Here is a 15959-nt window from a genome sequence, read left to right as displayed (position 1 = left end):
TTTTTATGTAGTAGGTAATTCAGCAGGATTTAAAATTACTACCACAGGAATTCTAGAAATTAAACATATTAATTTTACTATCAAGCTTTGAAAAGAATAAAGTGATCATAAATATTTATAAATACTTTTAAACCTTTAAATTATATATGCTGATATTTTACCCATGGAAATGTGATCACTACCCACTTAATGTGGTTTTTATTTTTAAATATTACAACAGAAAAAATACTAGAGAGGAGGTGTTGTCGGTAAGAGCATAAAACAACGTCTAGTATTTGATTGAAATCAAAGGTAAATTTTTTCTAAATTTCTATAAAGAAGATGAAGATTTTGAATCATTCACAGAGAAATTTCTGCATTAAAAAGTAGTGGATTTTAGCAAATATTTTTAAAGCACCCACTAAATGATGGGTACCTCACTAAGTGCTAGGAGATGCTATTTGGAATGAGAGATTGTCTTTACCCCTAGCAGCTGTACTCTCTGATGTGGAGCATCTTTTTCATATGCTTATCACTATACTGCTGATCCCAGCACAGTGCTGCTGTCTTTTTTTTTTTTTGGCGTATTATGGGGGTACAGATTTTAAGGTTTCAATAAATGCACTCCCCCCCCCAAGTCTGAGCTTCCAGCATGACCATCCCCCAGTCAGTGCTGCTGTCTTTAGTAAGCATTCAAACATTTAATGAGCAGAATTTGAGTTTAGAAGAAAAGTAGGCAAATGCATTAACACCATAGTGGATAAAACAAAAATCATTGCTCTTTAATTTATAAATAAAATGTGATATCTTTATTATATCTCTTAAAAAATGTGGTTACTGGCCGGGTGTGGTGGCTCACGCCTGGAATCCTGGCATTCTGGGAGGCCGAGGCCGGAGGATTCCCTAAGATCAGGAGTTTGAGACCAGCCCTGAGCAATAGTGAGACTCTGTCTCTACTCAAAATAGAGAAAAAAAAATTAGCTGGGCATGGTGTTATGTGCCTGTCATCCCAGCTACTCCAAAGGGTGAGGCAAGAGGATGCTTGAGCCCAGTAGTTTGAGGTTGCAGTGAGCTGTGATGATGCCACGGGACTCTAGCCTGGGGGGACAGAGTGAGACTCTGTCTCAAAAAAAAAAGTTTAGTTAATGATAGTAAAAGTTTGATAACGTGTGAATATATATTTAGAAAATGTGGTTGACAGAAGGATATTAGAAATGTATATGTGTGAATGACTAATAAAATAATTTATAGGTTAAAAAGTTCAGTATTTTGATGTGCTCTTCAGTGTCAGTCTCTCCTGTTCCTTTTGAAAATCTTTGGAAATAAGAACTCCAAAAATGTCCGTAAATTTTGTACCTCGGCTGAAAAGCTTTCTGATAAGGAAAAATAAGATTTAGTTTTGGGAACTAGTTTCTGGAGACTAACAGACAGTAGAGCATCAAATTCTCATTGTCATTTAAACTTTTTATAGCTGAGCTAGACATCATATTGAGCTTTGTGCACAGTTTTCTCAGTGTCACCTCTGAGTTATATTTGAAGTCAGGGCACATTCACTGATGACAAGGCTTTTGAACAGAGCCAACTTTTTAGCATCTTTCCTTGTGTAACTCGACTCTTTTGGAGGGAGTGGATAATATGTTTGAGGCAGGGGTGGGGAGGAAAAAGGAAAAGGAAATAGACAACTTGAGAGATGTCTTAGTCAGTTTGGGCTGCTATAAACCATAAAGTGTGAGTAGCTTATAAACAATAGAAATTTATTTCTCATAGTTTTGGAGGCTGGGAAGTTCGAGATCAAGGTGTAAGCAGATTGGGATCTGGTGAGGGCCTACTTCCTTCATGAACGACACCTTCTTATTGTCACCTCACCTGGTGCAAGGCTGTGAGGGGCAAGGCTGCTCTCTGCGTCCTCTTTTATAAGGGACCTAATAATCTCATTTATGAGGGTTCAGCTCTCATCACCTAATCACTAATCACCTCCCAAAGGGCCCCACCTCCAAATACCATCATTTTCAGGTTTAGGATTTCAATATATGGATTTTTTTCAGACCATAGCAAAGGATGAACTCAGGGAGAAGGAAAGGAGTTGCAGGCTCCATTGTGCAAGTGCTCTACAGTGGGAGGTGTCAGGTTACTAGGTGCTTTCTGTTCTGGTTGTAATCTTACCGCAAGAGCAAGCCTCTGATGTGCTAACCAAACATATAACCAGGTTTATGCCCTAGCCTAAGGGAGGGCTTGGGGAAATAGAGCTATAATTCTGTCTAGGGTAGAGGGATGGAACATGGGGATACAGATATTAATAGATAAAATGGTCCCTTGACTGATTCTAGATCCTAGTGCATAAAGGCATTCCAAAGGTTATCCTGTTATCTGATTCTCCAGTAGAGCCACTGACTTGAAGTTAGTGTTACTTGAAGGACACTTATTATACAAAGAAGTTCTATTTGTAAAAGACAGTGTTTCCATAGATGGCACTTGTATTTGATTCGACATAAAACTATGCCCCTGTTCCTTTAGGTATACTTAAATTTCACAGAAGTTTAGATTTTATAAAACCTATTTTTTTCTCCCTAGATGAAATATCCTAAAAATTTTTCCTTTAATTAATTGTATATGAAAATAATTATACTTTATTCATAATTTGATTAGATATTCAACATTTCCCAAAACTATGTGTGCATTTCTCTGTATTCTCATGCTTAGAACCGATGACTATTGTGACAATTAACAAAATACAACAACATTTTTCTCTAGTGACTCACCTTTTTAGAGGGTAGTTTGTGTGTTATCCAGAGTATTGTTTTTTCCTTGTGGTTATCTCTGTGTTAGCATATGTACTAGAAGGCTTAGGAGTGGAGAAGGAATGCTCATCCCTTGTGTATGTGTTGCTTCTAAGTAATAGTTTTGGAACTTTCTGATGAGGGAGGAGTCGGTCAATTTATTTGTTACTGGGAGACATCATTGATCTATGCTATTTCCTTTACCTATATCCCTTACTTCCCTTCGTTGACTTAATTGAGAGTAGGTTATGTTATTACTCATCCCGGAAACTATATTTTAAAAAATGCTCTTGACATTACTAAACCTGTAATACAGAAATGGTAAGTGATATAAAAAGGTAAACTGAATGACCTGGCCAGAGTCACCAGTGACTCAAATAGGTGGAGCAAGAATTTATGACACTCTTCCTCTAATAGGACAACTGGTGCCAAGCTTTCCTGGTGTTTTTATATATTGCCCCAGCTCATATTGGCCTATGATTTATATCACTGAAAGTTTACATTTTTCAATGCAAGTTATTATAGGAAAGCCATTGCCAACCTAGTAGTCAACAACTGCAAATAATTTCTTGATTTATACTATGCCAGAATTGTGCAGTACTCCTATTAAGTAGTACTGCAGTTTTTAGTTGTTGCATGCATTGCAAGAATGCCACCAGTAGCAGATATACAGAAATACCTGGCTAATAGGAACTAGAAGAATTAATTTGAAAATAATAGAATTATAATTTCTTATAAACCTGCTCAATTCTGACTCCTCAGCTAGTGATTAAAGAAAAACAATGTGGACATAAAAGGAGAAAGCCTTCCTTCCTACATGGCTTTCAGTGAACAAATCAGAAATTAGAAATCACAGAGTAATAGTTCTAGGAAGTGCTTAAGGTAGAGGAGATGGTTTTATTTTATTTTATTTATTTATTTATTTTTTTTTTTTGAGACAGAGTCTCACTTTGTTGTCCAGGCTAGAGTGAGTGCCGTGGCGTCAGCCTAGCTCACAGCAACCTCAAACTCCTGGGCTCGAGTGATCCTTCTGCCTCAGCCTCCCGAGTAGCTGGGACTACAGGCATGTGCCACTATGCCCGGCTAATTTTTTATATATATATATATATCAGTTGGCCAATTAATTTCTTTCTGTTTATAGTAGAGACGGGGTCTCGCTCTTGCTCAGGCTGGTTTTGAACTCCTGACCTTGAGCAATCCGCCCGCCTCGGCCTCCCAAGAGCTAGGATTACAGGCGTGAGCCACAGCGCCCAGCCTGAGGAGATGGTTTTATGACCTATGTTATCTAACGATCTTTGTGTGAAGAAACTATGAGAACAGAAAAACATCTTTTGTTCGCCAGACTAAATCTTCATAAGCCACTGTTTTGTAGTTTTGAATCCTGTTGAACAACATTCTGAGGTTATTAAATAGAGACTTTTGTCTTTTTTATTTTTAGCATGCTCAAGTGTATATATTAATCTCTGGAATGTTGAGGGAGTGACATTCCACAAGCTTCAGATTTTTTTTTTTCTGTTGCCCATTGTGAAGAGGATACCAGTAAATTAAGAATGTTTTATTCTTTTTCCTTTATTTGCTTTCTTTTTGGAGCTCTGTTACAGAATAAAGAATTTCCCTTTGTGGATGGATTATTGAATAGAAAGATCACTGTTTCAAGATATTGTTTTCTGACAGTGATTAATGATTAACCAAGCTAGTATTAATAGAAAAGCATTTTTGTAGTATTAAATTTCTACATGACCCGGCACAGTGTCAGAGAACAACAAAAATACAGAATTCATGAAGTCCAGGTTTAGAACCGAAATTGTACTCCAAGTTGCAGTTATCAAAGCTGTGTTTCTCTTTTTAGTGTTTTAAAGTATGGAGACGTATTAATAGATATCTTTGCAGTATCTGTCATAATAAACTTGTTTATTATTAGGTTCTGAAGTGACTGTTAGCTAATTTTTGGAATTTTCGTACATTAAATTTAATTTTCACCCAGTTATTCTGCTATAGTAACAAAGCAGTCAGTCACGGGCTTGAATGAGTTGCCAATAAAAACTAGTTGATTATTTGGACGAGCTCTATTTATTTATTCATTCACAGTCTTAGAGACAGATACTTCACCTTTTAAATGTGGCAAATTAATATGGTTTTGAAGCTATGTTCTAAAAAGAGAATCAGTTTGAGAAAAAAAAAAGCAATGAAAATTATTAGTAGAAAAAAGTGTTCTTGGGGCTAAGTGAACTACATAGATGAAAAGATCCTTAAACTACTATTTAAATAGAACCAAATACTACCTTTCTTTGAAAAGTGTGAAACTGATTTAAGGGACAGAGCTTTGGATATAGAGGTGTGTCTGTATGGTCTGGGGAGGAGCACTCACCATTGTGGCAACAGCACTGGTCTTTGTTTCTTGACTCATTTTCTTGGTGGTTTGCTTTCTGTTGGACTGTTGGCTCTGAATAACATATTGGGGGATGGAAGAGTGATATGTGTGATTTTTGAATGTTAAAAGAACCACTGAACTGAGATTGGCATCTTTGTAATTGCATATGTTATTTCTTTATTTACTTTCAGTTTGATTAATAAGCTTAAACCTGGTGTCATTAAGAAGATCAATAGACTGTCCACACCAATAGCAGGTTTGGTAAGTAATAAATTATTGTCAGAACTAGATTTCTTTGTCTTTGGAATGTAAAAATGTGGGCACAGGCAGGTTTTTGTATTAGCAATTATTGTTGAAATTAGGTTATGGATTTTGTGCTCAAGAAAAGTGGTTTTAGTGAGTCCTCTTTACATCTGTAGTTCCTTTCTCTGTTTCCCTCCTTCCTGAAGGCTTTTATTTTCTTTACCTATTTTTTGTTTGTTTTGATTTTTGTGCCCTCAAACTTTGTATTTCCTCTTTCATGGCTTATTTCTTCCACAAGTCACATTTGTTTATGGTCACATTCTTCCTGAAGCTCAGTCCTGCATACCTTGTTTGCTGGCTGACCAAATGGCTCCTCAAACTGCCTGCCACATGTTCACCAGATGTTAGGATTCTGCTGCTTCATGCTCATGCATTACCTTCACCTAGCACACAGACCCTAAGTGTACTTGCAAAATACTAAGGCCTGCTAGCTCTTTTGCTTTATGTGTTTTTTTTTTTTTTACTTTATGTAATAAGTTTCTTACCAAAGTCCTGTGTGATGTTGGACACGTTGCTGTCTGATCCTCAAGATTATTTCTAGCTTTAAATTCAGGATTTTGTGTACGAAAAATACATCATGCTGTCATTATATAGCTATTCTGATGGGTCAAGACACTGGAGACAGCAGTAATAATGTTGGGCTGTATCTGTGGAAATAATTTATAATTACATACAAATGATGGATAATTTTCAAAATGTTAGAATTCCTTAAAAATCAATGCTGGTGATGGGAGTCAGTTAAAAAAGATTAACTCTACAAAACTCTGAAGTTTAAGACAGCTAATAATTGGAATGTAAAAACAAACTGCATTATCTTTGCAATATTCATGCTGTTTATAGTACATTCAGGAAATTTCTGTTTGGCCATTTGTGTGTTTACAGATGTTAAAGGCATGAGTAATTAGAGTTAGCATTTACCAAAATTTCTCGGTTTGTTGGAGGCATCAGAATCTTGGTAGGGATAAGTTGGTTGGAGAGTGTTTGTTATTGGAGAATATCTATCTAGGAGAGAAGGAAAGAAAAGTTTTTATGTTTTTTTTTTTGAAATATGGAATATATATACATTTTCTAAGCAGCTGGTTGCAGATATTAATTTGTTCTTACCAAGTTGACTTTATTTTACATCTATCATGAATAGGCAGTTGACCTGATAATTTTGTTGATATCAAATTTGGTTAGGTAAAAAATTCTACCTAATATAGTGAGTCAGATAATATTTGTTTTAAGGAATAAAGTTAAAGAAATTTGGTTTCTGAAGTCTTTCTAGGAGGAAGCATTCAGTTTAATAAAATATGAGGCCGGGCGCGGTGGCTCACGCCTGTAATCCTAGCTCTTGGGAGGCCGAGGCGGGCGGATTGCTCAAGGTCAGGAGTTCAAAACCAGCCTGAGCAAGAGCGAGACCCCGTCTCTACTATAAATAGAAAGAAATTAATTGGCCAACTGATATATATATAAAAAATTAGCCGGGCATGGTGGCTCATGCCTGTAGTCCCAGCTACTCGGGAGGCTGAGGCAGAAGGATTGCTCGAGCCCAGGAGTTTGAGGTTGCTGTGAGCTAGGCTGACGCCACGGCACTCACTCTAGCCTGGACAACAAAGCAAGACTCTGTCTCAAAAAAAAAAAAAAATTTATATGAAAATGACTTAAAAATAACATCTGTGAATATTAAAAGTCTGTATTGAAAATATTGTCTTTTTTTTTTTTAAAAAGCGTTTAGATAATGCATTTATTTAAGCATATTAGCATGTGCCTGGCATATGGTAAGCAGTCAGTAAATAGCATGGGGGTGGTGGGTGGAGGAAGGTCATTACTTTTTGTTTCATACATAGTACTCCATGGAATCATGGCAGAACCTTGCTGAGACAGGTACATTCACTGTGACCATCACCCCATCTCATAAATGGCAAAGAGCATAAAGGAGTGACTTCCATAAGGTTTTCAAAGACAAAACTGCACTAGAATCTGGTTCTCACAAGACCCATCATGTGGTCTCTGCATTCAATTTAATGACAAAATCTCCATGGTTACAGAGCAAGAACCTGTTGAAGTTTTCCTTCCTCATTAATTCCTCTGGGAGAAAAATCTCCCTAATCTCTCCCTAAGGCAGCAGATATTGAATCTTTGATGTGGAGCTACCGAGAGATAGTTTTTTGCTCCGTCACTTTAGAATCTGGATTCCTTTCTCATTTTAGATCCCAAATCTGGTCCCATTAAAACTGACATAGAATTCTGTTGTTTTTTTCTCCCAATTTTCACAAATATTTTTTGTTGCATGGTTACCTTGTATAATGCTTAAGTCAGGTGTCACCAGGATAGCATTCACTGTACCTGCAGTCTTTATCCCTCACCCCTTACCACCCTTCCCCTTTCTTGGATTCCAATGATCCTTACAACTTTGTGCCCATTGTTTAGTTTCCACTTACTAGTGAGTGCTTGTGTTGTTTGTTTTACCATTTCCTAAGATATGAAAATATTCTGTCCTTAGTTATTCTTAGATAGTTTATTGCTTCAATTTTAAATTATCATTTCTTGGATCAGTTGCCTGCATTTTAAATGAAATTAGCCTTTCATCTCAAGCACCCTGCATATTTGGAATGCTTGAATTGTAGTGGTTTGTTGTTGTTGGCCACTGGAGGTTTTGTTCAATTTTCTGATTGTATGATTAGATGAAAGCACAAATGTATTTTATTTTTAAATCCAAAGATCTTTCCAAGTATTTCTATTTCAAGCATCAGAAATTCTATCTAGTTTGGATTTATCTCTAGAAACTAAAATGAAATGTACTTCCGGCATATTAAATAGGATGGTTTTCCAAATACAGAACACTAAGCACTTTCAATTGGATGTAGGAGCATGAAAGTGACCCCATCTGTAGAATTGGGCTAAGCCCAATTGGTTTGAAGTTATCATCATGCTTCATTTGACTCCTTCCCATGCTTGTTTGAAGGAGTTTGTTAGAAGACTTGATTTTTGACACTTCTAGATGAAAAATGAATGATCTGAGTCAGATTCTTTATACTGCTAATTTTGTGTTCATAGCACCTAACATAACCTCTGATACATATAGGAGATGGTGATCAAAGATTTTTTAAGGGATGAACAAACAAGATTTCCATTGTGAAAAATAATAGGTTCTAATATTGGTTTTTTTGTGTGATAATGTTATAGTTTAAATTGTGTCCCTCCCCTCAAAAGATATATTAAAGTCTTAAACCCTAATACCTCAGAATGTGACCTTATTTGGGAATAAGCAGATGATGTAATTAGTTAAGATGAAATCATACTGGGGTAAAGTGGGCTCCTAATCTACCATGACCCATTTCCTTATAAAAAGATGGCCATGTGAAGACAGACAGGAAGAATGCCATGTGAAGAAGGGATTAAAGTGGTGCATCTGCAAGCCAGAGAATACCAAAGATTGCTGGCAGACCATCAGAAGCTAGGAAGAGGCAAGGAAGATTCCACTATAGGTTTCATGGGGAGCATGGCTCAAAGAGTGTGGGACAATAAATATTTGTTGCTTTAACCCACCCAGTTTTTGGTATTTTGTTATGGCAGCCATAGGAAACTAATACAGATAGGTAAATGTTTTTGCTTTTTAAAAATTATTTTGAGACAGGGTCTTGCTCTGTTGCCCAGGCTGGCGTGTGGTGGCATCATCATAGCTCACTATAATCTCGAACTCGTAGGTTTAAATGATCCTCCCACCTCAGCCTCCCTGGTAGCTAGGATTATAGGCATGCACTACCACATGTGGCTAATTTTTAAATTTTTTGTAGAGATGGGATCTCACTGTGTTGGCTAGGCTGGTCTCAAACTCCTGGCCTCAAGCGATCCTCCTGCCTCAGCCTCCCAAAGCACTGGGATTATAGGCATGAACCACTGCACTTGGCCTATACTTTTTTAAAAAACACTTCCTTTGAAATAAATATAGACTTTTAGGAAGTTGCAAAAAACAATACAAAGATGTCCTCTGCTGTTCTTCACTTAGTTTTCAGCAGTGCACTATCTTGTATAACCATAGCACAGTATCAAAACCAGGAAATTAACATTGGTCCAATGCAAAGACTTTTGTCAGATTCCATCAGTTTTACATATAGTAAATACTTTTTTTGTAGCAAAGCACAGAGATGCTTTCAAGCTAAGTCAGATTGACAAGTGTTTTATTTTTAGGATTTATTAATACCAGAGGACTTTCCCATTAATCCACTGTTCAGCCATAAACATGGCAGCTGCCTTCCATGTAATTATTTTTTTCTGTCCCATTTCTAACAGAAGAATTTCTTTGGTGTCCTTTAGTTGACATTCCCAAAGAGGAATCTGAATGGATTAGATCAGCTTTTTGTTCCAGGCTATAGATAACATAAGTTACTGGCCAGCCTACGGAAGAGAGTTCCTTAAGAAGACAGTCATCTTGGCCAAGTGGGCTGTGATCTGGAGTGATGGTTTCCTTTGGCTTATTCACTTCAGGTGTGTGAGCTAAAGTGGTTCTTCCAACACTCTCCACTCTCTGCTTTAGCTATACCTTTTATCCAGGTCACCTCAGCTACCATGTGTATTTAGCTAGCTTTGAAGCCAAGAGAATGGATTTACCCTTTACATATGGACCTGTGGGAAAAACATGGAATATATCCCCTGAGCAATGGTGATATGGAGAGAGACGTTTAGATGATTTAGAAATATATTGAATGCTTTGCTTGAAACATTCAGGTACTTGTTTTTTCTTCAGGAGGGCAGTAACTGATCTTTTCTTCTAGAGATACGGCTTTTCTCACTCGACTGAGTTTTATTTTATAAAGAAATATATTTTCTCTATTCTTTCTGTTCTTTACAAAACCATGTTTAAAAAAAAAAAAAGACTAACCCAAAAGTTTATGCCTCCTAAAAAATGGCTGGTGTTAAAGATGGGTATGTTCAAATCACTGAAACTCAAAACTAAAACTTCATTTGGGAATAAAAAAATCCAATCTCAAAACAAAGCCCCAAGAAAGAGGCGAAATATCTTCACAGTGAAAAGAACCATTGAACCAGAATAATGTTTACCATCTGATATGTTAGTGTGAATGAAATACAATATGTGTAGAAACATCAAGGAAGTTATTAACCCTAAGACTTTTAGTTGTCTTGGACCCCTTGTGATTTACTTGCATTTAGCTAAAGCAAAGTTTCTCAACCTCAGCACTATTGACATTTGGGGCCAGATAATTCTTTGTTGTGGAGGTCTGTCCTGGGCATAATAGAATCTTCAGCAGCCTCCCTGGCCTCCACTCACTATATGCCAGTAGCACACTTCCCCTTTTCCCCATTTGTGACAGTTACAAACTCTTCTGACATTGCCAATGGTTCCCATCCAAGAAAATCACGCCTGATTGAGTACCACCAAGCTGAAGAATCAAGAAATTAAACACTATCCCTTTACAAGGGCTCCTTTGCTGACTGATTATAGATTGGATTGATCTACTCATGCTTTCCATTTCTACTGTAATTTCCCTTTGAAAAGCCATGGCATTTCAGAAAATTTGGTTTGAATCATTCGTTTGAACGTTTGTGTCTATTAGTGGGCTCCGTGGAAAATTCTCGATGCATCCACATTTGCATCAAAAATATAGGCTGACTTTGAACATCTTTACTATGAAGGGTTGCTCTTGCAGATCACTTTCAGGAGTGGAATGTAGAAGGTGTGACCATGGAGATTGGGGAGGTTGTCGCTCATTTAGTAGTGCTGTGGAATGCAGGGGTTGGGCAACTGTGTCAGCTTGCTTAAGCTGTTTGTCGGATGTGACAGTTTCCTTTGCCTTCATAATGGCAAGGGAAATAAGAAATGAGGGAAATCTATACTTCCATTCTTAGTGCCGTTTTACAGGTTATTAATGGTTAGTGTTTTTGCACCTGTGTGAAATGACTTCTGATTCTTTCATCTTCACTCTCCTGCACACTCTCCCTTACTGTCCTTTAGCAAAGCAGTGTGACCCACTCCTTTCCGTGTTGAGGTCACTGCTGACACATTAGGTTGTCCCCTTCCAGCAGCAATGGAAAATTCACCTGAGGAATCTGCTATGAAATTTAAATATTGCTACCCAGGTTTTGTCAGGTACTTTTCTAAAAACCACTCTCATGCAGTGACCCTATTCATCCCATCTTTTTCTCCCCTAGGGGAGAGGGAAGGTTTGTGGGACACTGGAGCTTCTGAGCACTTTCCACGAATCAAACTAAAATGTGAGACCTCAAGATAGAGTGGTTTTTGGGAAAAAAGCCCACTTTCTTCTTCTTTCTTGTCTAGGTTGAAATATGAAGTACAAATATAATTACTATTTTCATTCAAGCGTGGCACTTTTCTGGGTAGGAGGCAGGAATGAATTTTGTGTGGCTGAGGAGAAAATATTCAAGGAAAATGAGATCGAGGCTTGGATGTGTACAGAAATGAGCAGACAATATGCCTTACTTGAAAGAGCAACAGTGCTGAGGGTTGCTCTGTGCTGAGACACACCCGTTGTGTGTCTCAGAGGCAGTATCTTTTTAGTGGTAATAAGCAAGATACACATTTGTGAATATATTTGGATGTTGAAGTATGTAAAACACTGACAGTAAACAACAGGATGGGAAGAGATGGAAAGATGGCATCGAAGAGCCTGTTTAAAATAACAACTTAAGGTAAGATCAATCATGTATATTTTCTCTTCTGGAATCCTGTTGCTGATTTTGTAGATGTGTTTGAGGAGATCTTCCACCTAGAAAATTTGAGAAAGGCTTTCACCAAGTAAATTCTGTTTTATTCACTCATCCTTGCCTGTTTGGTTGCTTAGCCAGTGAGAGCAGCATTCTTACTGAGCTGATCTGGCCACGATGATCCTGTCTTCAATTGGATATGAACCAAATTAAGGAGGGTATCGAGAAGGTGACGTTGAGGTCACCCTTCCTATTAACATGGGTCTGGCACTACTTCTGCCTCAACTCTGCTTTCGTTTGTATGCTTTTGATTTCCTCACATTTGATAAATAGTGAAGGCTGCGTGTTGCTATGAATTACTATGCTCTTTAACTTTTGTTTAATTTTCACCTATCACTGTACTGGAACAATTTCATATCTGTTGCATCAGACTGTGGTGTTTCATTAAGTTCAAAGATGGACTTTTTTATCTTTTGCTTCCATTTCCTATAGAGACAGTGAATGTTAAAGAATATCAATAAACCTGATGAAAACTGCTAAATTGTGGTCTCATTATTAAAAATACACTGAAGGAATGTTTTTACTTATGAACTGCTCTCACAAGTTGTGTAACTATGCCTCACACACTAAAATTTGAACTATTATTATTTTACTAGTTTGTCACTCTTACTATTTTCTTTAAAACCAAAGTTCTAATAACAAAAATATGGAGTACTTTTTTCTTCTACATAAAGATACAGGAGAGTATTACCATTATCAATGTATTGTTATAGTTGTGTAAGAAATTATAGCATAAAAGTTAGCCATTGTAATGTGTATTTAACTGGATCTTTTGTGGATCATCTGTATTTTAAAATAGTTTGGGGTTATTCAGTATGAGTGAATAGACTGAGGATTGTGCATTGTTACCCTCAAGGTAACAAATATTGGATATTAAAGATAAAAATGTCTTAATACCTTCATATAAATGGCATATAAATAAGTCAGTGATGGTTAACTTATTTATAAAGTATTCTTAGGAAATTTCCTCAAGTCTCCTTATCTTCCTGCTTCTCTTTTACTCTGAATTAAAGGTAAGTGTCACCAGCCAGGCGTGGCTCACGCCTGTAATCCTAGCACTCTGGGAGGTCGAGGCGGGCGGATTGCTCGAGGTCAGGAGTTCGAAACCAGCCTGAGTGAGACCCCATCTCTACTAAAAATAGAAAGAAATTAATTGACCACCAAAAAAATATATATATATAAAATTAGCTGGGCATGGTGGTGCATGCCTGTAGTCCCAGCTACTCGGGAGGCTGAGGCAGTAGGATCACTTGAGCCCAGGAGATTGAGGTTGCTATGAGCTAGGCTGATGCCACGGCATTCACTCTAGCCTGGGCAACAAAGTGAGACTCTGTCTTTAAAAAAAAAAAAAAGTAATCGTCACCAAAAGTGGAAATTGAACAACTTGGTGTCAGCGTTGAAGTTGTTTTCAATGCCCTACTAATGATGTAGCACTGCAAATCAAGAAACTCCTATTTTATTTCTAGCCAAAATCTCTTAGTCATGGCATTGGCACAAGTTTAGGGAAAATTCCCCAGAGTTCTAAAACCTGCTTATTGTAAAATCTAAGGTGAACATTTATTTGCCAAATTTCAGCCTTGAGGGCAACTTTTTTTTTGAACATTAATGAATTAAAATTGCTAAAGCAATGCTATAATTAACTTGTAGAGGTAAAAATAATTGATTCAGTATTCAAGTAGGATTATATCATACGTGACAGTTTCATTCAGAAAACTTGGAACATCTCTCCTTAGGTATCTTTTGTTATGTAGAAATTGGAAAAGGAGGAGCAAAGGAGGTTGGTAAGAAAGAGTCCAATGTATTAAAGTGGTATGAAGGCACTGGTCACTCTATTTATCTTAGGCCCATCACTGTCCCTCCCATTCTCAAAATATTTGTTGAGCACCTACTGTGTGCCAGGCACTGATCCAGGAGCTTGGGAGGTAGACAAGGCAGAAGAGGTTTCTCCCTACAGCTGTAGACAAGGCAGAAGAGGTTTCTCCCTCATGGAGCTGATATTTCATAGAGCGGGAGAGAGCACAGTCACTGTATTAATAATATCTTGTCAGTCACCAGTAATTATAGTGAAGAAAATATAAGCTCAAACAAATCAGCAAGAAAAAAAAAAAACCATCAAAAAGTGGGCAAAAGACATGAACAGATGTTTTTCAAAAAATAGACAAATAGCTACAAAATATGAAAAACTGCTCAGCATTACTAATCATCAGGGAAATGCAAATTAAAACTATAGTGAGATACTACCTTATCCTTGTCAAAATGACCATTGTTATAAAGTCAAAAAGCAATATATTTTGGTGTGTATGCAGAGAGATAGGAATGCTTATGCACTATTGGTGGGACTGAAAATTACTACAAACTCCATGGATAACAGTATGGATTCCTTAAAGAAATAAATGTGGACTTACCATGTGATCCAGTAATCCCACTGTTGGGTATCTACCCAAAAGAATGGAAGTCATTTTATCCAAAAGACACCTGCACTCAAATGTTTATCACAGATGTGGAATCAACCTAAGTGCCCATCAATTCATGAGTGGATAGAGAAAATGTGTTTGTGTGTTTACACCATGGAGTACTACTCATCCATAAAAGGAATGAAATAATGTCTTTTGCAACAGCTTGGATGGAACTGGAGACCATTATCCTAAGTGAAGTATCTCAGGAATGGAAAAACAAACACCACGTTATCATAAGTGGTAGCTAAACAGTGGGCACACACAGGCACAAAGAGATGTAAAGGACATTGGAAACTAAGAGGGGAAAGTGAGAAGAGGTGAGGGATAAAAACTTACCTATCAGTACAACACTATTCTGCAGATGGGCACACTTAAAGCCCTGACTTAAGCATCATATGAGGTATCCATATAATGAAAAAATTTGTACCCTCTTAATATTTTGAAATAAAAAAAAATATTATTATATACCTCATCTGTTATAAATAGTTACATTGAAAAAATGTGAATGGGTAAAGAATGATTGAGTGTGTGTATAAGAAGCATTTTAGAGAGGGTGCTCATGGACATCTTATTTCTGAGTTGACATTTGATAGATCAGGAACCTGAATGAAGTGAGGGGGTGGTGATCCCTGGGGAGATCCAGAGGCAGGTGGGAATTTTCCATACAGAAGGAAGAGGAGGATCAATAAGGAGGCCTTTGGGATGAACAGAATGGGATGAAGAGGTGAGTGAGCGAGGCTGAAGAAGGCTCCAGGGGCTTTGGTGAGGAGTCTGCATTTTACTCAAAGTATTTTGGGGAGCTATTGGGGACTTCTGAGAACAGTTTAATTTGGTTGCCTGTGGTGATGGATGCACATATCTTAATGTACTAAAAACCATTGAATTGTACACTTTAAATGAGTGAATAGTATCGTAATAAAACTATTTAATAAAAAATATCGCTGGTTGCTGTGTGAAAAATAGACTGAAGGAAATCAAGGAGAGAAGGAAAGCCAGTTGAAGAACAATTTCAGTAGTTGTGATGGTTAACTTTGTGTGTCAACTTGACTGGGCTGTGGGGTGCCCAGATATTTAGCCATTGTTCCGGATGAGATTAACATTTGAATTGGTAGACAAGTAAAGCAGGTTGCCTTCCCTAAGGTGGATGGTCACATCTAATCAATTGAAGCCAACCTTTTTGCTAGTAAGAAGGAACCCTTCCCGCCTGACTGAGCTGGGAATATTGGTTAGTGCCTGCTTTGAGACTTGAGCTGGAACATCGGCTCTCCTTGAGTTGTGAGTCTGCTGCCTTTCAGACAGGAACTCACACCACTCTGCCAGCTCTTCTGGCTCTCAGGCTTTCAGTCA

At 37.5% G+C, this 15959-nt stretch overlaps 1 protein-coding gene across 8 annotated transcripts in view; it reads left to right on the top strand.

Annotated features, from left to right (window-relative positions):
* The window catches only part of LMO7 (LIM domain 7), a 196754-nt gene that overhangs the window by 73964 nt on the left and 106831 nt on the right, over positions 1 to 15959 (top strand). For all 8 annotated transcript variants that reach the window (XM_012737046.2, XM_012737055.2, XM_012737054.2 and 5 more), the window contains exon 4: positions 5319 to 5388. In XM_012737046.2, the coding sequence (XP_012592500.2) occupies positions 5319 to 5388 (70 nt within the window). The remainder of the gene's footprint in view (positions 1 to 5318; positions 5389 to 15959) is intronic.

This window comes from Microcebus murinus, chromosome 13 (genome assembly GCF_040939455.1).
Source record: "Microcebus murinus isolate Inina chromosome 13, M.murinus_Inina_mat1.0, whole genome shotgun sequence".
Classification (NCBI taxonomy): Eukaryota; Metazoa; Chordata; class Mammalia; order Primates; family Cheirogaleidae; genus Microcebus; species Microcebus murinus.
The sequence above is the reverse complement of the archived record's forward strand: the minus strand, read 5'-3'. Positions and strand labels throughout refer to the sequence as shown.